This window comes from Pelophylax lessonae, assembly GCF_965119305.1.
Source record: "Pelophylax lessonae genome assembly, chromosome: 1".
In the NCBI taxonomy this organism is placed as follows: Eukaryota; Metazoa; Chordata; class Amphibia; order Anura; family Ranidae; genus Pelophylax; species Pelophylax lessonae.
In genome coordinates, this window is record NC_138768.1 from 600,711,960 (window position 1) to 600,737,065 (window position 25,106).

At 43.1% G+C, this 25,106-nt stretch overlaps 1 protein-coding gene across 2 annotated transcripts in view; it reads left to right on the top strand.

Annotated features, from left to right (window-relative positions):
* The window catches only part of NFKB1 (nuclear factor kappa B subunit 1), a 206,026-nt gene that overhangs the window by 104,754 nt on the left and 76,166 nt on the right, over nucleotides 1–25,106 (top strand). For both annotated transcript variants that reach the window (XM_082244169.1, XM_082244170.1), the window contains exons 13-17: nucleotides 1,352–1,492; nucleotides 8,625–8,766; nucleotides 16,643–16,757; nucleotides 18,199–18,400; nucleotides 22,691–22,860. In XM_082244169.1, coding sequence (XP_082100295.1) covers nucleotides 1,352–1,492; nucleotides 8,625–8,766; nucleotides 16,643–16,757; nucleotides 18,199–18,400; nucleotides 22,691–22,860 — 770 coding nt within the window. The remainder of the gene's footprint in view (nucleotides 1–1,351; nucleotides 1,493–8,624; nucleotides 8,767–16,642; nucleotides 16,758–18,198; nucleotides 18,401–22,690; nucleotides 22,861–25,106) is intronic.

A 25,106-nucleotide genomic window follows, 5' to 3' on the forward strand; every position in this document is an offset into this window, starting at 1 on the left:
AACATCACTTTACAATATAAGGCAGACAAATACACCAACAATACAATTCAATACTAGAGGTTGAGAAGGGCCCTGCTCCTGCGAGCTTATAATCTAGAAGGGAGGGGCTGGTGAAACAAAAAGTAGTAACTGTGAGGGATGAACTGATGAGGGAAGTAGAAGATTCGGTTTTTAGCTGAAAGCAGGAAAGGTCTCCCTGAAGAGATGAATTTTCAGGGATTGCCTAAAAGTGGACAGAGTAGGAGATAATTGGACAGATTGGGGTAGTGAGCTCCAGAGGATGGGAGAGGCTCTGGAGAAGTCTTGGAGACGAGCATTGGAGGAAGAGACAAGAGAGTTAGAGAGCAGAAGGTCTTGGGAGGAGCGGAGAGGACTATTGGGTGACTTTTGGAAATAAGATTGGGATGTAGCTCGGGCAGAATTGGAAATGGCTTTATATGTTATTGTTAGTGTTTTGAATTTTTATTCATTGGGCAATGGGAAGCCAGTGGAGGGATTAGCAGAGAGGGGTGGCGGATACCGAACGGAGAGAGATAAAAAGGGAGTGAATAAGTTGCTTAGTGGTTTCAACGGTTAGATAGGGGCATATTTTGGAGATGTTACAGAGGTGAAGTTTGCTAGATTTGGACAGTGATTGGATTTGTGGCTGAAAGGACAGGCCAGAGTCCAGGGTAACACCTAACACCCTGGCATGAGTAGAGGGATTGATGGTTGTATTATTGATCTTGATGTTGATGGAGAAGTCCATGTGACCATTAGGAATGATATTGTTTATTGCCAATATCCATCCATGGATAATCAATAAGCCAATAACAAAGAGTACCCCAAAAACCATTGCATTTTGGGCACAGAGGGGCTGTGAAAGTTACAAATTTAGAGGATTGCAATTGGGTTAGGTATGTCCTATGAATAGTTTATATTTACGCACAATTATATGATATGTTAGGATATGTGCCTCCGGGCCTCCTCCCACTCATCTTTAGTCAAGTCTCTTCTCTTTCCCATTTTTTCTGTTAATCACGTATCAATGTCTCAGATGTATACTCTTACATCTTTTTTAGCTTGTAGGGTTTTTATAGAGTTGTTTTAGATAAGCACGTTATGGACAGTACTGTACTTTTCTAGTGGAATAGAAATACAGATACCACGGATGGGCATTATCAAGCATGTAAACAGACACCATCTTTTACCATAAGTAAAATCTACTTCCTTGTTAAAGATATCTTAGCCCCACATGGTTCTTTGCCATTTAGATTTGATAAACAAGTCTTTTTTAAGAGGTGACAGCTGTTAAATACATAAAAACTATGGGCAGCATTATATAGTATGCAAATCTTTTGTGTACTTTCAGTATTACAGCCCCAGTGCGAAGGAGTCCAGGAAGAGACTGAAGCCTTGTGCTCCCAGCATAAACAGAAATGCCTGGAGGCCTTGGTCACAGAAGGTGATGTGCAAACAGAACTTACAACAAAAGAAATCTGCAAAGTACCAGGTAAATGCAAATAAAAGCAAAGGTTGTTAATTTTAGTGATTGCACAACACAGTTTTTTTGTGCCAACGCTTTTTGTGTTGTTTTGAGTATAGTGGTCTTCAAGGCTTAGAACTGCTTTCATGGTTTTGTCTCCTTTGGAGGGATTTGCTACTCACCTACTGCCCTGGTAACTTCTTCATACAACCATTAAACTGCCATAAAAGGTGTTTTTATTGCCATATATGTATATGTTGAAAGTGATTGTTAATCCCCACCTTGTACAACAACCCATTCAGTTTAAAATTGAAATGAAAGGCAAATCATTTGTGTATAGATATGAAAAAAAAATATAAATACCTTTTATTCACATTTTTTATAAGTGATCACATTCCCTCTGTTCTTAGCTGCATAAGAGCTGGGAGAGGAGAAACAGCAGGACACTGATCTTGCCAGTAATAGGCTGTGGAGGGGGGGGGGGGTGCCAGGACAAGTCTGGTCATTGGAGGAGAGCAGGCTGAGTTCCCAGCACAACTGGAAAACTGACCACAATGTGTTCTCCTGCCTAGTGTGGTCAATTTTCAATAGGAAAGCAGAAGGACTGGCAGGGACAACAGGGATTTCACACAAAGGAAGCAATACAAAAAGCACAGGATACTTTTTCATGCAGAGTACATGGTACAGCAGGCACATATCAGGAATATGAAATGTTGGGTTTATGCATTCTTGAAGAAAGTTCCAACACTGCTCTTTTAGTTGCTCTTTGTGGCAGTGAGCTGCACATAACAGCTTGCGGTTACACTAACTGCCTCATTCAAAATAATTGGATCGGTTATTAGGTAGGTTTAAAGAGTTTAGAAAGCTGTTCACTGCTTTTTATTATTTTCTGCTTCCCTAATATGGGAGCAAACTCCCATGGTTGATATTTACCTATAGGAAAAACTATAATAATGCTATAGGAGAAGTATAGCCAAAGCTTTCTGGGCTATACTTCTCATATAGATCGCATAAGTGCAGTTCGTTCTGCACACCCGTGACCTGTTTTCAGGCGGCAGTGGGCCGCCTGTTTTCAGGCGGCCCACTGACACTGACTCAGCCAGTCCAGGCTCTGAAAAGATCCTATATATATATCCTATATAACATATGCTCAGGATCTGCCTAGAAGCTTGAACCAGCAGCTGGCTCAGCCTCTCAGTGAGCCTGAGCAAGCCCCTTCTGACCCCTCCACAGAGTAGTGCTCCAGTGAGCGCTGGAGGGGCAGAGCAGAGAGCCAGTGACTAACAGTCATAGCTCTCTGCTTAAAGGGGAGGGAGAGAACTAAGCAATCAGTGGTGTTTGATTGTTTAGTTCTCAGGGATAGAGCCAGTGGGGGGAAGCTGCAGCTGCCATCGGGGCTGCAGCCACCCAGGCGAGTATAATTTTTTTTTTATGCCCCTCCTGCACTTCTATTTTAAAGAATTGGTGCAAAGCTGAAGATTTTGGGTATGTTAGTCATGATGCTAGCAGGTCGTCTGATATTGAGGTGTGCAAAAAAGGTTTTCTGCATCCCTCACACAAGGGCTTAGTATGGAATTCAGGAGATTTTGAGCATGCATTTAAACTGAGAACTGGGGGCAGAGATTTAATTGTTGAGGAGAATTTCTGCCCCAGCAGGTTAAAACAAATATGGGGATTTGTATTGCTAAAGGACTGGATCGGTGGGGTAGATACTTCAGTTAAAGTTTCTGGTGGTAAAAATAAAGCAGTAAATAGCAGCGTTTGTCACATCATGTGCATTAATGCTCGTAGTTTTGGCAGCAAGCTATGTGAGCTGACAGCTCTTATGTCTAAGGACAATATGGCCCATGTTGCAATTACAGAGACGTGGTTCTAGGATTCAGATTACTGGGAAATAACTATATTAGGGTACACACTATACAGGAACAACAGTAGGGAATAGGGGAGGGGGGGATTGCCATAAATGCCAAAATCAGCAAAAGGCTAGCATTAATTTAAAAAAAACAAAATTAAATCTTTGAAACCCTCTGGGTCTGCCTTCCAACCAGAGATCATCCCTTAGACTTAGAGTAGTATACAGGCCCCCTGGACAGACTGAAGATTATGATAACTTGTTGATTGATGAGATGACCCAAATGGCAATGAAGTGGGAGATTTTATTTATAGGTACTTCAAGTTGCCTGACATTAACTGGAATTCTCAAACTGCTATGTCAAGCAGGAGCAAGGATGTAATAGAGACAATGGAGGGGTTTCTCTGAAACAGTTAGTAAAAAGGCCAAACCGAGGTGATCATATTCTAGACCTAGTACTGAAAAATGGAGATTGATTGTCTGATGTTGAGGTGGGTGGAAATTCAGGCTTTAGTGATCACCAATGTCTTTGATTTGATATTTAAAAAAAAACATATACAAAAACAAAAGTTTTAGCCTTCAAAAGGACAATTCTTGCTGAAATGGGGGAATTTCTAAAAAATTAATTAAGAGGTTGGAGTAGAACGATAGGAGTCAGTAATCAGTGGGCACTGTTAACCCCCCTGGCGGTATTCCCGAGTGTGGCTCGGGGTTAACTTTCAGTACCAAAAGCGGTAACCCCGAGCCACACTCGGGATTACCCCAGAATGTTACTCCCCTTCCCTGCGATCCCCCGCCGTCCTCCCCAGCGTCCTCCCACTTTCTCCCGCTCTGTGCACGGCCGATTGCTGGCACTTGCGGTTCCCTTCCCTGCGAGCGTTGCGACGCAGGGGGGTGGAACCGATGGCAAATTCAAAAGTGTAAATACACAAATGACATGATACAAAGCTGTGATCCTAACAGATTACACTGTATCATGCCATTTCAGCACAGGATTGCACCTGGTGACTTTTCCAGTGCCCTGCCTGTGCTTTTCCAGTGCTTTGTGCCTGGAAAATGTTGAACAACCATGGCGTCCAAAAAGCGTTCTTTTTTCGCAAAAGCGCTTTTAGACAAACTGGAAAACAGTGACAGCGAAACTCAGTTACTTGAAGAACGGAGCGATAGCGATTTGTGGTAAAATTCGTCAACAGCTACGGAAAGTGATGACAGCGACGATTCTAATGTCTCTTTCTGACACATAGCTTGTGGAATTTGGGAAGGAGATCAAATGATTTTTCAGAATTTCCAACGGAGCTATGTGCCAGAAAGAGACATCAGAATCATCCCTGTCGTCATTTTCCGTATCTGATGACGAATTTTCCCACGAATCGCTATCGTTTAATTCTTCAAGTAACTCCGTTTCGCTGTCGCTGTTCTCCAATTCGTCTGAAAGCGCTTTTGCGCAAAAAGAATGCTTTTTGGACGCCATGGTCGTTCTCAATTTTCCAGGCACAAAGAACTGGATAAGCACAGGCAGGGCACTGGAAAAGTCACTAGGTGAAATCCTGTGGTGAAATGGCATGATAAAATGTGATCCATTAGGATCATAACTTTGCATCATGTCATTTAGTGTATTTACATTTTTTAAATTGCAACGCTCGCTCGCAGGGAAGAGAACCGGAAGACAGGTGCTGGCATCAGGCGAGCACACAGCGGGAGGACGGCGGGGGATCGCAGGGGAAGGTGAGTTTGAGAATGTAAAACAACAGATTTCCATGCAAAAGAATGTACCGCTTTTAGCACAGAAATCCTGACATAATCAGACCACCAGGGAGGTTAAAGGCAATTATCCTGGAGGCATAGTAAGGGAGAAAAAAAAATCAGCGTCAGAAGTTTTAGAATCACAAAATTCAAGGAAACAAGAGGTATAGCTGATAGAGATGTGTATAAAAATAGACAAAAGGGGGCCAAACACATTATCAGTGCTGCCAAAGCACAGAAAGAGGAGGAAATTACTAAATATATTAAGAAATACATTTTAGGTATATTAGTGATGGAAGGAAAAAAATACATTGTGATTACTAAAATGAAAACTGGGCACAACACATACCTTAAGGGGGACCTGGATGTAGCAAACCATTTAAACAATTAAATTGGCCCAGTCTTTTCAGAAATAAATTCCACTAACAATAACAAGTTGGGAGATCACATTGGTTCTAGTAATGACGTTTCATTTTTAGGATTTGATACATTGATGCATTAGTGTGATGATCAGTAGAAATAATGCACCTTACACTTGTGGTCATTGGGAAAAATGACCCCCTCACAGATAGCTAGAAAGATCGATGGTGTCAGTGGGAATATAAAAGGGAGAGGCAGAAACTGATCATGGACACTAGTCAAGAGCCCCCTAGCAGCCTCTGGAGGAACTGTGGTTGAGAAACTCTGACTTTTATACAATCTTTGTAATCTATTCTTCACTGTAGAGCAACTGCCCATCTGATTTTATATGAATTAGATGCAGTACTTGGACAGACCCTATCCCCAGTGGCTGCTAAATCAAAGAGATTGTGCAGTCAGTTATAACATGTGCTGCCTTAACGTAAAGGACATCTATTGTATATAAAGCTTGGGCAGTACAGTGGCTTAGGGGTTAGCTTATATGTCTTGCAGCACTGGGGTTGTATTTTGGCCTGGACACTATCTGCTTTGAGTTTGTGTGTTCTCTCTGTGTTTGTATGGGTTTCCTCTGGATGTTTTTGTTTTCCTCTCACACTTTAGAGACATGCTGGTAAGTCAATTGGCTCCTGTCTAAATAATTAAATACATGTTTTATTATATTCTGCTTGCCGGTCTTAAACAGAGCAATTGGGGAGGGTTGCAGAAAGACCTGGTGACCTACCTTGGAAAAAAAATTGCCAGGAAAATTTTACAGAAAAAGCTTTCAAGCGTGTCAGTCATGGTGGCAAGAGAGCTGGTCTATGGAATCACAGAGTCAGATATGATTGAATGAATGTTTACTTGCATCAATTAAAAACGTAAAGTGTATTTTAACTCTAACAATAAAAGTCTCTTTTTTGCCTGCTTTTGGTCTGGTAATGTCACCATTGAAAGCATTCTGTTATATCTGTGCAATAAGTGCCAAAAGAAAATACCTACCGATCCTGTCAAAAATTCAGAACTGCCCGTGTCCTGTCCACAAGTCTTGTGTTCTTGCAATGAGCCTTCCAGGTCATATCTTGGACTATAGATCAATTTTGTGGACATGAAAAAAAGGCATCTTTCATCTTTCATCTTCATCTTTCATCTGTTTTTCATCCATTTTTCATCCGTTTTTTTTTTTACATCTACTACCAATGCCAGAACGGACGAAAAACGGACCGTTTGTCCATTTACATCCGTTTTTCGTCCGATCCGTTTTTTTGACGGATAAAAAATAGGGCATTCATCCGTTCCAAAAAATGGACATTGATAGAAGCAGATGAAAACGGATGTTAACGGATGATCATCCATTGTCATCCGTTTTTACATAGAGATGCATTGATGTCCGTTTTTCATCCGTCAACAGATGGATGAAAAACAGACCGTTTGTGTGAAAGGGGCCATAGAGTCACTGTGTTGTGAAAAATCAGCTACACCTCTAGAACAACCAACTGGAATATTATAAGAGAAACCATTTAAATTCTAAACTGCAGTCATTTGTATTTTTAACCACCTCCCACCCGGGCCATTGTACATATACGGGCGGGTGGGAGCTTCCTCCTTCTGATCGGACGTTCCGGAACGTCCTTCAGAAGGAGAGAGATCGTGCCGCCGCGGGCACGCGCAGCGGCGCGATCTCGATGTGCCTGTGTCCCTAGGACACAGAGCAACAAGCCTCGGCAGGAGGGCCCTGTGATTGGCCCTCCTGATCACATGACGGCTGTGTCCAATCACAGCCGTCATGTAATGTCAATACAGCCGTTGTAACGGCTTCAATCTCTTCTCCTCCTGACAGATCCTGTCAGTGAGGAGAAGAGCAGAGGATCGATACTGCAGCTGGGGTGATCAGTGAGTATTTCTAATTACTCACTGATCACAGGGGGGGTCTGTGCTGGTAATCAGATGATTGATTACCAGTGCAGCCCTGGGGGGAGGGGGTGCCACTAGAGCCACCAGGGATGCCCACCCATGACCACCAGGGATGCCCACCATGGCCACCAGGGATGGCAAACAGGGCTCAGAGAGCCTGCCAGTGGTGCCCCCCTATTCGTGCTGCCCACCAATGCCATCTATCAGTGCTGCCCACCAGGGCCCCGTTATTGCCATCTATCAGTGCCGCCCACCAGTGCCCATTATTGCCCACCAGTGCTGCCTATCAGTGCCCATCAGTGCCCCCCATCAGTGCCACCTATAAGTGCCCATCAGTGCTGCCTATCAGTGCCCATCAGTGCCGCCGATCAGTGCCCATCAGTGCTGCCTATAAGTGCCCATCAGCGCTGCCTATCAGTGCCCACCAATGCTGCATATCAGTTCTATCTATCAGTGCCACATATCAGTGCCCATCAGTGCTGCATATCAGTGCTACCTATCAGTGCCCATCAGTGCTGCATATCAGTGCCACCCCATCAGTGTCACTCCATCAGTGTCTCCTCATCAGTGCCTGTCAGTGCGGCATCATCAGTGCTCATCAGTGCAGGAAAAAACATATCTATTTACAAAATTTTATAACCTAAACGAAAAAACGTTTTTTTTTTTCAAACTTTTCGGACTTTTTTTATTTGTGCACCAAAAAAGAAAAAACCTGGCGGTGATCAAATACCACCAAAAGAAAGCTCTATTTGTGGGGAAAAAATGACACCAATTTGGCTTAGGTACAGTGTTGCATGACCGCGCAATTGTCATTCAAAATGCAACAGCGCTAAAAGCTGAAAATTGGTCTGGGAAGGAAGGGGGTTTAAGTGCCCAGTATTGAGGTGGTTAAATGTTGTTACTAGTTTCCCACCGTTTGCAAAGGTCTTATCTTTGCCCGTTTTACAGACTGTATTTAAATATTTTGTGACAAAGAAGAGGTTGTAGCAGCTGACATTACTATTAGTATTATACATGATTTATTGAGTGCCAACCGCTTATGTGGTGTTTTACAATATAAGGGCAGACAGTACAATTACATTATGATTTAATACAGTAGGAACCTGCTCATTATCACAATTACAATCTAAGAGACCTTGTATACACATCATATCACATTAAAATCAAAGCATAGATAGTAAAGCAAATGTTTTCCTTTTTGTCACTTTCACAATCTTTACCGCGTTACAGGTATTTTACTTTCAATATTCGCAGGTTGTCACTTCCTGGAGAAGGCCATGCAAGTTGCTAAGCACCATGCTGACTCCCTTTTCGACTATGCTGTGACAGGAGATGTAAGAATGTTACTAGCAGTACAGCGCCACCTAGCTGCAGCTCAGGATGAAAATGGGGACAAGTAAGAATTTAATCTTTTTTTTTTGCTTGTTTTTCTTGTCTTTTGTTTTTTGTTTTTGTTCTCTTTTAATTTTACTTATTACTTTATGATAAATAACTGTTTTATACATAAAATAGCATTACAGACCATAGTTTTGCTTGTTATCCAGCGTTACTGGCATGACATCAAGTTATAGATGTAAATCTGTTATGAGAGAAATAAGTAGGCTGCCACGGCTAATATCTTTTTGGAAATGCTAGTTGCCCTGCTGTTTTGCTGACTGTTTTTAATAGCTTCTTTTCTGTTTGATATTTTTTTTATTAATTTTTCTAATAAAATTATCATTGCATATAAAGGAAAACATGTTTACATTCTCTGTTATTCCCAGTCTAAATGAAAACAGCCTAGCAATTGAAATCTTCACATGAGAGACTGACATATTCTTTGTGTCTCAACAGTCAAATTTATAGATAAGTTGGCTGGTCATTAATGGGTTTCAGGAGCCACTTGCTGCCCTTGCCCTTACATGGAAGATTTTTAAGAGGAAATTATTGAAAGAAGAAAAGGATTATATGGTGTTGAGGCACTCTGGATGTATAGATAAGGGTGGGATTGAAAAGAAGAATGTGGGTTCAAGGGGGACATGGGTTAAGGGTCAGGTAAGGGGGTGTCCATTTTGCAGGGTTGACTGCCTACTCATCCCCCTATGCTTCTGAAAGATATTCCCCAACACCTTTGAAAGCCTCCATCTTATTAGTATTGTGAATCATTTTTAATTGCTCATTAACCTGGAGAGTGTAGCTTTTACTAACTCAAGAGTGGAAGGTATCTTCTTTGATCTGGCTATAGGAGTTCCAGTTGCTTTAAAAAAGGAAGGATACCAGCCTCCTAAAGCGTTCAGGCAATATACTTATAAATCTGTTTATCAGTGCTTCAGATGGAGACTTGCTAAGTTTTTTTTTTAGGTAAGAAAGTACAGTATATAAAATTTTTATATTTTAATCTACAATCTCTGGTCTATTAAAAAGGCTACAATCTCTGGTCTTTTAAAAAGGCAAATCCACCATATCTGTTTAGCTATACAATTCTATTTGCATTGACAGAAGCAATAGGGTGAGCCATCAGGTACAAAGATGTCTTTTCGGAATGGAACCATGTACCATCTTAACAATACCTTATAGTTTGCCTTGACAATTAAAGTATTTATAAATGTACTGGATGCCTTGGAAGCTAGTTTATGCCGTTCTGCCAATAACATCTCATTCCTTAGGCCCTGTTCCTATCTTTCCACATAGGGCAATTTTTTAGATTCTGAAGTTAATAAAGTGTATATTGTGTCAACACTGTGTGTGAGTCTCTGACAGTCTGTTACACAGTTTAATGACCTGAGAAAAACTAGTATGCATTAGGCAGTCTTTTGATAAGGGTGAATAAACAGAACCTGTGCCCCCTTATATCAGATGTCCCTATCAGAATCCTCCTTTACCTAAGGAGTCCTCATCAGAGTCCCTCTTTACAACATGAGTACTCATCAGAGTCCTCCTATAAATCAGGTTCCCATCAGAGGACCCCCCCTTACATCAAGGTCCCTATCAGGGTGCCCCCTTACATCAGATGTTCCTATCAGAGTGTCACCTTACATCTAAATCCCCATCAGAGTGCCCCCCTACATTTGGTGCCCCCAACAGAGTGCCCCCTTACCTCAGTCCCCATCCGAGTTTCCTTTACATATGATCATTTATCCCTACCAGAGTGCCCCCTTACATCAGCAATTCCTAAAGGTTGCCCCTTACATCAGGTATCCCCATCAGAGTACCCCCCAACATCAGGTGTCCCCATCAGAGTGTCCCCTTACATCAATTGCCCCCCTCAGTGTACTCCCTTACACCGGATGTCCCTATCCTAGTGCCCCCTTACATCAGGTATCCCCATCAGTGTAGCCCCTTATATCAGGTATCCCCATCAGAGTGCTTCCTTACGTATATTGTCCCCATCAGTGTGCCTCCTTACATCGACTGTCTGCATCAGACTAGGTCATGGATCAGTGGATCAGGCCTCTTATCCTGTTCAGATTTCTGCAGAGATATTCAGATAACATAATCATAATCAGATTTGTCTAGGAACCCAGCAATTTCAGGAAATGAAGAGGTTGATCTTAGCGGAATAGATGTGCGTTGGGCATATTACATTTCTCTTTCGTCCACCGACAGACGTAGCTGCTGCTTTAAATCACAGACAGATGGGTAATAAGCCCCTCCCACTATGAGTGACCAGGCAGAGCCAAAGGCTTTGACACGCCCAGGGGGGCAGGGTCCCTGGGTTATTACCCCTGTCCTCACCGTTACATCTCCAGTTTTAGCTGCCTGGTCTTAGGAGTGGCCAAACTGCTCCCTGCTGGGACCTTTTTGTCCTAACTCTGTTTTAAACATCTTAAAGGGAACCTTTTTTATTTTTTGTTGCTGCTGACTCCAGTTCCTGTGGAATGCCGGCTGGGTTTTGGACTGGCTATATGAGAGCCTTACGATCTTCCAATTTGTGCCAGCGAGCACTTGCAGACTGTAGCTCCACGCTGGGTCACCATAGCGACTATAGTCCCAGGGATGGGGACTGATCGGTAAGTACAGTCCCCCCGTCTGGTTAGCGGGCCTGGGGCAGACGTGGGCTCCTTCATAGGTGAGTAGGACCCTCGGGTACCCATACCTCCTACCACCCTCCTCCACTATGATGGGTCACCTGGGACCTTCCCCTCCTACCCTGACCTCTCCCTACCCTGGGCTCCGGACCCCTGGGACATTTTTAGTGGGGGTCCCCTATGTAAGTCATCTCAGGTGCTATACCGGGTAATGGCTGTCACTAAGGTAGGCCTCACTAGGCCCGAGCTCACGTGCTCATCGGCGTGAAGCAGCCATTTTGCCGTGGCCAGCAGCCTTAGCAGGCCTCAGCAGCCTGCCTGGGTATCCCTATCACTGTAATGCCGGTGGCCATTTTGCTGGAGCGGGAGACAAAACAGCACAAGAGCTTTTGGCTCTTGTGGGCGGGGGCGTTTCCTTCTACTTCTCTTCTCCATGCTGCTGATGGACCTTGCTGTGTTCTCCATGTGGTAACTACTCTAGAGGAATTTAATTACCCTGGCCTTCCTTTTCATCTTCAGAGGGGTTTCAGGCCTTTAGGGGGCTTAGGATTATCCCCCGGAGTAGCGATGTGTGCGTCGCGATCGCCTCTTAAAGGCGCAGTGCACGCCGGTAGTGGTGGACTTGCTGGGACCTGTGGTGCCTTTGTAACCTCACTTAGCCTCAGGGGCGTTAATATTTGGAGATTGGGCGCGGATTGCTCCCTCTTAGGACATTGCTCGTGTTTTCAGGAGAAGCTTCTGTTTAACCCCTTGCAGTGCAGGTTCCGGTGTTTCCCCATTTCCCTGTCTGCTCTTTACATTCTTACTGTGCAATCCTACTTTTTGGCCACATGTCTAACATGGATTCCCAAAGGTTGTCTGCGACCCCCGATGTATCGTTGGGGCCCGCTTCTAATGCTCTTGATGTGACTTTATTGTCTGTGATGCAAAAAATGTCCAGGAAAATGGACAAAGTTATTGCGGGAGCATTTACTAAGAAACGCCCTCAGCCCTCGCCTGTCTCATCTCAGACCTCAGATTCTGAGGCCAATATGGTCGCCGGCGACGCAGACACCCTTTTGGGGGATTCGTCCCCACATTCAGACTTTTCTGACGTGGAAGAGGATGTCTCTACACCCGCCTTGGCACGGGAAAAGGCACTGGTAGATGCTTTGATAGTGAGGGACACCCTAAAAATCACGGATGCAGTTTCTAAATCGCAAGGAGCCTCGGTATCCTTTGGATACCTCAGGGCAAAGATATCGGCCAAGGCTTTACCATGTCCCAAAGTCTTGTCCGCCTTAGTGGAGGAACAATGGCGGTGATCTAATCGCACGCTTGTAATTCTCAAACGTTTGGCTAGACAAAACCCATTTGAGGAACAGATCTTACGCAAATGGACGGTCCCCCCTCAGGTGGACCCCCAGATATGTGGTATTCACGAGACCACAGTTTTACCGGTGGCAGAATCCTCATCTCTCCCTGATCCGGTTGACAGACGTATTGAGGTCTTATCCCGACACCTGTATACGGTAGTGGGATCTATTCTCAGGCCTGCCCTGACTACTGTTACCGTAATCTGCCCTGGAACTCGCTTACCAATTATCGCAGACCCTGCAATTTGTATGCGATGCTAACCTGGACGTTCTTCCACACGCGGCCAGAGCGTCAGTGGTAAGTGTGCTCCTCAGGCGTGCAATCTGGCTAAAGTCCTGGTCGGCTGACCAGGCTTCTAAGAAGCTTTTGGCAGATCTTCCCTTTCAGGGTGATCGCCTTTTTTTGGTTCCTTCTTGAATGACTTTATCAAGACGGTCACTGGGGGAAAGAGCACACTCCTTCCTTACTCAACTAAGGGTAAGTCTTCCTTGCGTAAGCGAGGTCCTTCCTTTCCAGCCCAGAAGCATATTTTTTGGGCGACCATGTCGCAGAAAACCAAACAGACTTCGGAAAAGGATGCGGGCGGAAAAGGATCCGGGAAACGGTGGGCTGGTAAGCCGAAATCCTCTGCCCCCAGCACCTCCAAGCAGACCCCTTCTGCCTGAAGGGGGGCCCCCACCCACTTCAGGGGTGGGAAGGACGTCTCCATTTCTTCCCGTATCCTTGGACCGCACGGTTGCAAGATAGGTGGGCCCATGAGGTAATTCAGTCCGGGTACAAGATAGAGTTTAGTTCCCGTCTGCCAGACAGATTTTTTTCCCTCCAATCTTCAGCTGTCCCTAGATCGCCTTGCGGGGCTGCAGGAAGCGATTCGGGATATGCTGTCACAAGGCGTGATTGTACCAGTTCCTCATCAGGAACGGTTTTGAGGGTTCTATTCTAACCTGTTTACCGTTCCACTGAAGAAGGGCAAATTGTGTCCAATCTTGGACCTCAAAACGCTTTGTGTGCCTCCAGAAATTTTGCATGGAGTCCCTGCGCTTAGTGGTGGCGTTCCTGCTTCAAGGGGACCTGCTGGCCTTGATCGATATCAAGGATGCCCATCTCCATGTCCCTATTTGCCAGGGTCATCAACGATTCCTCGGTGGGCAAGGACCATTTTCAATTTGTGGTGTTACTGTTTGGTCTCGCCTCTGCTCCCAGGGTCTTTACCAAGGTGGGGGAAGGTGAGTTTTAAAATATAAAGCAACAGATTTCCATGCAAAACAATGTACCGCTTTTAGCACAGAAATCCTGACATAATCAGACCACCAGGGAGGTTAAAGGGCAAATTTCAGCCTTATCGGTTTTCTTCCAAGAACCGATTTCTTCCCATTCGTTGGTTCAGACCTTCGTCCAGGGAATGTTACGTTTGCTTCCACCTATGAAGCCACCATTATGTCCTTGGGATTTGAATTTGGTGCTGGCAGTTTTACAAAAACAGCCTTCTGAGCCCATGGGGCTAGAAGGGTATCAGAACTAGCAGCTCTTTCTTGTAAAGAGCCATTCTTTATTTTTCATCAAGATAGGGTGATTCGTTGTCCATACCCAGGTTTTTTGCCCAAAGTAGTGTCTGCCTTTCATTTGAATCAGGACATTATACTACCTTCCCTTTTTTCCAGATCCTCACTCAGAGGAGGAAAAGTTATTGCATTCTCTTGATGTAATGCGTGCACTTAAATTTTACTTAAAAAGATCAGCTCAGATTCGTAAGACCGAGTTCTTGTTTGTGCTGCCAGAAGGGCCCAGGAAAGGGTTGGCAGCATCTAAGTCTACAATTTCTCATTGGATTAGCCAGGTTATTACCCAGGCGTATGATTTAGAAGGGAAAGTTTCACCTTTTCTTGTATAGGCACATTCTACCAGAGGGGAAGGTGCCTCTTGGGCATTTCAAGCCTCTATGACTCAGATTTGCAAGGCCGCGACCTGGACGTCGGTGCATACGTTCACTCGTTTCTATCGAGTGGATGTTGGGACCCAGGAGGAATCTGCTTTTGGCCGCAGTGTTCTGCAGGCAGAGGTGTAATCCTTTTTGTGGTCGGATGGCGGTATTTTTTGGTGTCCCCCTCCCCTCAGATGCAATACCTTGGGACATGCCATATGTCCTGTGATGTACTTCAAGAAATGAATTTTACAGGTAAGTATGTATTAAAAAATCCATTATTTTAATGGTTCCTAAGTCACTGACCAGTTATGCAGATCAGGAAAGCCAGAGAAAATCACTACCCTGATCTTGTTTTGGGTTACTAACTCCCAAAAATACATCCCAATTTCCAAAAAAGTTGGGATGCTGTGTAAAAACTACATAAAAACAAAATGCAATGATTTGCTAATTTCATTAACCCATATTTTATTCATAATAGAAAACAAATCAAATGTTTAAACTGAGAAAATTGTCATGTATCTGGTGGCAGAGCCTGAGGTGATGAAGAAGGCCTCTTTTACACCTCTGGCTTAAGTGCTCCTGGTAAGTTAACAGGAAGGAAACGGGCATAGAGTGGCATAAGTGCCTGTAAGCTCTTCCAGCAGTTGGTGTTGGTCAGTGGCTGATGCATCCACAGAGTCAAGCCGAACAGCAGGGACAGCTGATGGAGGCTGGTACTCAACAGTACTGGCAAGAAGGTAACAGGAGATCAGTAGTCATTTCCTGGAAGCAGGTAGACGCTTGACTGGCGGGTGGAAGGTCAGCAGGCACTTGGCTGGCAGGTGGATAGCAGGATACAAGGGTCAGGCTAGCTGGGACAGAAGAGCAGTCAGAAAATAAACTAGCAAAACCTAAGCGTAATCATGACAGTGTTAGTAACTGTGACAGTTTCCAACGAAATGATAAAATGTGTGCAATTATTTAAAGTACCTCAAAAAAATATATATGCTTACAGTTATATGCCCCAATACTGCTGCCCACATTCTGTGTTCCCACATGTGCCAACCAAAGTAATATATAAAACAGTGCCGCGCAGTATCAGGTAACAAACAATACAATTATACACACATTGTGTCTATTTTTGGAAAACACTCTCAAAAGAGAAAACGTGTCCATAAATAATAAAGTAAATGTCCGTAACCAATTTCTGGCCACTGTGTTGCTTATACTTTATTCCTTCTGCCCCCATATTTTGTGACTTCAGTGAAACCTGTCTTCTACAATTATATTGTGCAAATTCCTTCACCAACATTCCAGTACTCTCACCTTGTGATTTGATCCAATAAATATCATATGTTCAGATATGGCTTCTTCTTTTCATGATAAAGCTTTACCTTGGATAGCGTGGCAAACTGTGTTCACAGGTAGTGATTTTTTAAAGTATTCTTGAGCCCATGCAGTTTTGTCTATTTTTAATGCAGTGTCGTCTGAGGCCCTGAAGATAACTGGCATCCAGTATTGCATTACGACCTTGTCCCTTGCACACAAAGATTTCTTGTGATTCTTGGAATCTTTTGATGATTATATGTACAGTAGATGATGATGATTTTACTTCTGAAACACTTTAACTCTCTAAGATACTCTTTATATCCAATCATGTTAATATTTAGTACCGTTTACTTTGCTGGGTTTTTGTTTTCCTGTCCCAACTCTTTTGAGACGTGTGGCTGTCATCAATTTCAAAATTGCCCTATTTTTTTCTTAAAATGGTAAATTTTCTTATTTTAAACATTGGCTATGTTTTCTATTTCCTATTGTGAATAAAATATGATTTAATGGGGTTTTCAAATAATTGTTGTAGATTTTACACAGCTTCCCAATTTTTTTGGAATTGGGTTTGTAACAAACAAATAACAAAGAAATTGGCATCTTCAGGAGAACTCAACAAGGCACCTGTTTCCAATATAACAGTTTTTTAATCTCTATAATGTTTGTTCTGTTTGCAGTGTCCTTCATCTTTCTATTATTCACCTTCATACTGCACTGGTTAAGATCTTTCTGGAAATAACGTCTGGGGTTATATGTGAAGACATCATCAATGTGCGAAATGATCTTTATCAGGTATGCAAATTTTTTGTCTACTAAGAGAAACATTCATGAAGCAGGGCTTCTTTTTTCCAGAGCCCTCCCATACTTGTTGCTTTTAAACTCCCTTCAATATTACCTTTTTTCCTGGTGTAGAGGTCTCTTCTGTCATAAATGGCCCCCCTGCCTGTCAGCAGGTAATGTGATCTGCGCACATGCGCAGATCAGACCACATTTACAGCCCGCTGTGTGTGCCGCGGCTATGACTTTAGTCTGGTCAATCAAGCATCCGAAAATACGAAACCCAGAAGAAGGTCGGGTAAAGATGGAAGCGCCGGGGACCGGGAAGAGCCCTGACAGCACATCGCTGGAGGGCACCATTTGTAGGTAAGTCTGTCATAATTTACTAGCAGGCAGTGCATACAGTACTAGTACATTATGACTTAAACCTGCAGTGGGACCATTCAATTTTGTTCTCGAGACTTTACTACCTCTTTAGGGGAATTCTTGTATGATTTTTGAGATTATTTATGTTTTTTTTTTTTTTTATTGGAATTGGTCTGTGTATTTTGAATGGTACAATATGCCACATTATTTCCACATATAATTATTATATATGGTTTCGTGTTTGACCTTTAGAAGATAAGCGTTGCACGTTATTTGAATTTCATTATTTTTTAAAATTTGCGTGAAGTGAATCTCAAGGGTGCTAGCAGCTAGGAGTTGGAGGGAATTATGGCATCAGCTGTGCAGACACTACATCATTTTTAAAAATTTTTGCTGATTGACAAGCTGCAACATTTTTCATTCCATTACAGTGCAAGCAGGCACAGGCTACATAAGAGTGGCAACTCTTCTCTTAATTCAGGAGCAGTTCAGCATCATTGTCACACCATCACAGGTTACATTTGGTGAACTTTACTTGCAGGCTCAACAGGTATTTGTGGGACCTTGTGCACTGATGCATTTTTATTTTAGCACTGCAGCAGTAATTTTTTTTTTTGTAATGGGGGGATGTCATCTGGAAAACCCCTTCAAAAGGAAAATTTGAGTTTAAAAATGACCAATAATCCTACATAATTACTAGTACACCTAGATAATTTGTACACTTTGTATTTATTTTTCTGATCTTGGGTTTCAGTAGCCTATAAAATGAGTCCAGAATTACACATTTACTGGTAAGGGTAAACTGATAACTGATGTAGGTTACTATGGATTGCTGCACTTTGTACTTTATGATTTCTCTTTGCTCTTCTTCATTAAATACATACTGGATGTGACTTATCATTTTGAACATCACTTTGGTTTATGCATTTCATAAATAATAAACACTATTATACAGAAGCATGAAATCAATTATATTTCAAGTTTCACTTACTGTTGTTTAGGTGAGAGTTAAAGAAGATCCCCGTTTATAAAGGGTTTTTGCTCAGTATAGAACATGGCTTATGCTAATAATCTCTTTCTACATTTGTAGACTCCTTTGCACTTGGCTGTCATCACATGTCAATCTGATGTAGTTGAATTTATTCTGAAAGCAGGAGGAGATCCATTAATGTTAGATCGTAATGGGAATTCTGTACTGCACCTTGCATGTAAGGAAGGAGACGCGACCACTCTTAGCATTCTTCTTAAACACCCAAAATTAACTGAGATTATCAATCTTCCAAACAACGACGGTAAGCTAGTCAGAATTAATACTGAAGTGAAGCAGTACATTGTTTATCTCAGACACATTAAAGTAAACTTGTTACCACAAGAACATTTGTAAAGGTCAGTGACCAGTAAAAGAAGATCATGTATATGTATCTTTCCAGCAGCTTGTGCCTTCAAATGCCACCGCTTTGTCCTGTTGTGATATACGAGCCGGCCAAAGGAAATACTGCCTGCTGCCAGAGGAGCAGGTATTCACGTGCACTGAGGTGTGGAATACCTGGATCAGCCAGGGAGTAGCAATGCGGCTGCATTTGAGGACACAGGCAAAGGTAATTATGCAGGATCTTCTTTTATGCCCAGGTTTCTTTTACAAATGACCATGTAGATACAGGTTCACATTAACATTTATATGAAAATGTTGTCATTTTTAATGTATTCTTTATTGTTTAAAAATCCTTGCTCTTTGGTGTAGTAATTTGTAATTTAAATGTGTGATCTGGTGCGCTAATAAGATGAACTACTGTGTAATAATAAACACAATATCTAAATAAATGAAAAAATACATGTGATCACATGAGACTAAAGGAAATAAATGCATTTCAAAGTCCATTAATCACTGGTGCAAAATAACGGTGAATATGATGTTCCCAAAATCAAATGGTGTTGGTTCATAAATGGTGATATATAAATCCCTCCATCCCTCCACCATTCCAAAGTTGTTCTCTCACCAGACGGAAATGATGAAAGTGCAAAATCAACTTTAAAATCCACTCTTGTGCAGTTTAAGTGAAGTTCCACTATCCACTGTGCGAACACCCTGTCAAATTTAAAGCCTCTTACCAGACGGTAACATATAAAAGCATGGATCATCTGATATAAGGTTTCCCTCTCCTCAGCATAAGTAGGACAAATCCAAATGACTCAGAAAATAATCCAGCTTTCCCATAAACTGTCCTGGGACCTCAGAGTATACCCATGGAGGAATAAATGGGCAAACAATGGTGCATTACCTCAAAACACTTTTATTATAATATATAGACATGCATTTACAATTGAGATGGTTTCAAGGAGCGGTGTGCATAAACTTGTGGGGAGCTGTGACCGCCTGCACCGCGGACGTGATGTGTGACGGTGCGGCGCCTCCTCTATGACGCGTTTCCTTTCAAAAGAGCTTCGACTGAAACAGGAGGATTATACTCTGAGGTATCGTCCCAGGACAGTTTATGGGAAAGCTGGATTATTTTCTGAGTCATTTCTGAGTCATTTGGATTTGTCCTACTTATGCTGAGGAGAGAGAAACCTTCTATCAGATGATCCATGCTTTTATATGTTACCGTCTGGTAAGAGGCTTTGATTTGACTGGGTGTGCACACAGTGGATAGTGGAACTTCACTTAAACTGCACAAGAGTGGATTTTAAAGTTGATTTTGCACTTTCATCATTTCCGTCTGGTGAGAGAACAACTTGTATGGTGGAGGGATTTATATATCACCATTTATGAACCAACACCATTTGATTTTGGGAACATCATATTCACCGTTATTTTGCACCAGTGATTAATGGACTTTGAAATTTATTTATTTTCTTTAGTCTCATGTGATCACATGTATTTTTTCACTTATTTAGATATTGTGTTTATTATTACACAGTAGTTCATCTTATTAGCGCACCAGATCACACATTTATATTCTATTATTCCAATTGCATAATTGGACCTTTGGTGGCAGCTTTTTTTCACCAACAGCGCACCTATTTTGTTCACTTTAGTAATTTGTAATTCTCTACTTACAAGAAAACTGCCATATTTCCATCATTTGTGCCCCTTATCTTATTATAAATCTACAAAACAGATAGGGAGATTTACTTAAGCCTGGTACACACATTTTTTTTTTTTCCTTCAACCCAGTGGACTGAATGAAAAAAAACTGAGAACCAGCTGTACTAAGTGATGTTAGTGCAGGGATCTCTCCCGCTGTGCCTTCTTGTTCTGACTGCCCCCACCCCCATCCTACTGCCAGGACATACTAATCAGCGCTCACAGCTATTGGCTGCAATCGCTGATCGGATGCTGGTTTTCCAGCATGTCTCTTCGACAAAAGCCGGTCCTTGGACCGGCTTCTTTCGGAAGGACAGCTGAACACATGATCCGAATATCGGCCAGTTCCTGCTGGGCCAGCCTATATTCGGTTCATGTGTTTACAGCTTTTAAATGGTATTATTGTCAAAGCTTAATTGAATAGGCTGAAGTTAGAAAAATTCCCCCCAGAGTCTTTCTGAAAACAATAGATTCTGCATAGTCTCTAAAACTGGCCATAGATTACTCATCTTTATTTCGATCATCCACACAAGTGAAGTGGATAGAGGAATCCCCCCTGCTGAGACATTGTATTCTGACAGTGGGGGCTCTCCACTGATTGAGAAGTTTTGCAACATTCCAGTTCAACAGAAGTCCACTACTGTTGAGTTGGAGAGGCCACGCATTGGTCAAATTTTAGCCAGTCCCCGCTGAACCAGCCGAATTTCAGTCCATCTATGGCCAGCTAAAGGATTGGCAGCTGGTGACCATGTGACCTAGTCTGCCTAGGCTTGGAGGTCAGAGGAGGCTCTTGTTGGTTTTTTTTTTTTTTTTTTTAAAGAAAGCAGTATTTGTTACTCCTAGTCAACAAAATCAACAATGTGATTGTGACTCGGTTCACACTGGGGCGGCACGACTCTATACTACTTCGGGGGCGACTTGTGCATTCCCATGCACCACGACTTCGGAGCGACTTGCAGGGACTTCACATAATGGAAGTCTATGCAAGTCGCTCCGAGGTCGCCCCGAAGTAGTACAGGACCCTTTTTCTAAGTCGGAGCGACTTGTGTCGCTCCTATTAGAACGGATCCTGTAGCAGTCAATGGACCACGAGGGAGCGCGACTTCTCAGGCTGACAAGTCGCACTGGTGTGAATGGAGCCTTAGGTGTACGTTTATGAAAGTGAGATTTTTCTCAATTCACTTCTTGGCAGTTATCTCCTCTGGCACCCTGTTTATGAAGCAGGGAACTTCACTTCTCACAGGGATAACAGAGGAGATGTTTTCCTCTGAAAACGGCAGAGATCTGTGTTCAAGTGAATGGGCTGCCTGTAATCTCGTGAGACAAAGCGAGATTACAGTTAGTCCCCCTATACAAAAAAGAATATATATATATATACACACACACACATTATATATATATATATATATATATATATATATATATATATATATATATATATATATATACATATACATAAATATGGCAGGTGGACATGTTTACTGTCTTAGGGGGTCTGATCGAGGAAGAAGGAAGTCAATCTTCCTTGTTCCCCCCTCAGTTCTCCCCGGATTCTGTCTTCTCTTCCTGATTCTCCACCTCTGGGCTGGTGAATCTGGGAGTGTGAATTCTGGCACAGATCGCCAGTGAAGTGTGGAGATCACAGCTTCATAAACTGGCCATTTCTGTGTCAGTCAATAAAAGATTATCCACGTGTGGAGATGATCGGGGGAGAACATGTTCTCCCCCGATCATCTCTGTTTTTTTATATGCCAAAAATGATCCGAGATGACCTGCGATCATCAGATCTCTCTTGAATGATTTAAACCACCTAGAGGAGATACCTGTCTAGAGGGTAATAAAGGCCATCCTTACAACACGGGGGACCTATACTAACTGTAGGATAAATATCTAGACTGGTCTGCACTACCAATCTTGTGTTTACAAGACATTCACGAATACAGGAGTCTATATGTCCTGCCCAATAATAATACTTCTACATACAGCAAGAAATATCGGTATTGCTCGGTCTCTTTGGCCCTGACGAAGCCCGATGCGAAACGCGTTGGCTCATTGGGACCCTCAAACCTAATAACAACAGAGACTTCTTGCACCAACATCAGCTTGAAGCATATATTAGCCCCCTACCAGGGGTATATTTCTGTGCTGTGGTTTTTTATTGGTTTCTGGTGGATATATGGGGGATTTGTTCCTGTTTTTCCAATAATCCCTCATGTAATACACTATATATTTTTTATGATCTAAATAAAATGTTAAATTTTTTATAAATTATGGATTCTTGGTTTTCCTTTTCCAATTGGGCCCTAAAAACCCATACTTTCTCTATTTTGTGATATATAGTGTTATAGTAATCAGCAGTGCTAATTTTGGTAGTTAATTATGAGTTTTTTTGTGGTTATGAGTTAAGCATGAATTTCTAAATAAGTTAAATGAAATAGTCATGTTTGTCAATAAAACAATGCTGCTCAAACCATAACAGCTCTTTGTTCTCCACCAGGCTTAAGCGCAGTCCACATTGCAGTGATTGCAAACAGCATGGGCTGCCTTCGACAATTAATATTAGCGAAGGCAGATGTGGATACCCAGGAGCGGAAGTCAGGGAGATCCCCTTTGCATTTTGCTGTTGAACAGGACAACATCTCTCTGGCAGGCTGTCTTATTCTTGAGGTGAGAACACGGACATGATCACATTTGGCTGCTGCAGCATTCTCCTTTTAGCCAAGTTACATAGTTACAAAGTCAGGTTGAAAAAAGACACAAGTCCATCTAGCTTAACCAATAAAAAACAAAAAAGTTGTGGAGGCTTTCTGTGCATATATATATATATATATATATATATATATATATATATATATATATATATATATATATATATATATATACAGTATCTCACAAAAGTGAGTACTACACCCCTCACATTTTATAAATATTTTATTATATCTTTTTATGTGACAACACTTATGAAATTACACTTTGCTACAATGTAAAGTAGTGAGTGTACAGCTTGTATAACAGTGTAAATTAGCTGTCCTCTCAAAATAACTCAACACACAGCCATTATTGTCTAAACCGCTGGCAACAAAAGTGAGTAAACCCCTATGTCAGAATGTCCAAATTGGGCGCCGAATTGTCAATATTTTGTGTGGCAACCATTATTTCTCTTAGGTCCGCTGACAGTCGCAGTATTCCTTCACCATTGGGTAATGGCGCCCTCTGCAGGAGCAAGTTAGGCAGTGAAAACGCTTAGCAAAAGCTTTATACAAAGACACACCTCTAGGGGGCAGTACCTCAGACATTACCCTTAACCATTCAGTGCTGCTCTTCTGTTTCTTGCTGCCTAGCTTCAGGAGTAGGTCTAGGTCTCCCAGCTGGGACTCCTTGTCTCAGTTTTTTCCTTTTCTTTGAAAAATTTTGGTTTTATTTTCCTCACTCACTATCGCTAGTTAGTCAGGGGTATCCTCCTGGAGAGCTACAAGCGACAGCCGGGCTGGGCCTCGCACTGCATAATATAGATCCTTATGGTGTCCCAGCCTGACCAACGAGCGCATGCAGGTTGTGGTCCGCCCAGGCCTCGCCACGACGGTGCCCTGTGGATGGGGACGAGCCTGCGGAGAGCCTTCTTCATCGGGACGTCTCAACTCTGGAATGCCCTGTGTTGCCGCATCCCCCCTTGGCTGACGGCACCCCCACTCAGGGTGGGAGGTGTTCCGTATCGGAGCAGAGCCCACAGTTCGTGGTATGGTGACTGATGCTGCCCCCCGCGTCTCTGGGACAGTTATCTGAGGGGTAGTTATGTGGGCCCACTCCTTGGGGATGTCAGAACATGCGGTCTCTGTAGTGTCCCCCCCTGGTCGGTTTGGAGGGTCCCTGCCCCCTGTGGGGGGTGCTCTGCAGTGAACGCTGCATAGGGGGGTGTGGGGGCTTATTACCTTGTCCTGGGGGTCTCCCTGGGGGATTCCCGTGGTAGCCAGTGCCTGGGAATCCAGACGGTTTGACGCCGTTTGTTTCGACCACCATTTTGGGTAAGGGCAGCCTGGCTGACTCCCTGTGAGAGCAGCCATTTTCTGTACTTTTGGCGCCGGCTCGGGCGCCATCTTGGATGTGGGCAACGGCTTAGTAAGGGCAGCGGCCATTTTACTGGTACCTTTTTCCCCCATTGAATTTAATGGCATCCATTTTTCAGTGGCTCAGGGCGCTGTATCGGCCTCTAGTGGATGAGGTCACTTCCTGCTGGCCTCTTCTTTTTCCTGCAGCAGATCGTGAGGGGAGTCTGGTAACTTACACTCTGACACTGTGGGGGCTGTTTTCTTCAGTTTTTTTCAGGCATTTCACCTTAAAACTGTGCCTTTCCTGTTTCTGCATCTATTTAAAGGGGTTCTCCGGTGGCGGTGCACGTTTGCTGTGCGGACCATGAAAATCGCCGATTTAAAGGGCCAGTGTCCAAAAAATTTTATTTTCACAAAAATGGAGTCCTAGGATAACAAATTCCCCACAGCTGGTTGGTGCTTCGGGAACTCCTGAAACAACTTCCATGGCCTCCTTATCTGCTGGTCTTGCGACTTTGGCATCAAAAGTTGATCTGCTGATGTCTCAACGTACTGTATCAAAACGGCCGATGCCTTCTCGGTCTTCTGACTCAGAGCCTGATTTGGTTGCCACGGACAATGTCCCCCCTGAGGGGTCCCAGTCCTCCCATTCTGAAGGGGAGGAGGAGTCCTCATCCGCTGCGGCGCAGGAACAAGCTCTGGTAGAGGTACTTATTCACTCCGTCAGGGAGACTTTGAATATTGTTGATGAGCCCACCCAGTCAGGTAAGCGGGTTTTCTTTGGGTCCCGCAAAGCCCAGAAGTCGGGTTAGGTTTTCCCCTGTCCCGAGGAGTTTGATAAAATCATGAACGAACAATGGCATCGCA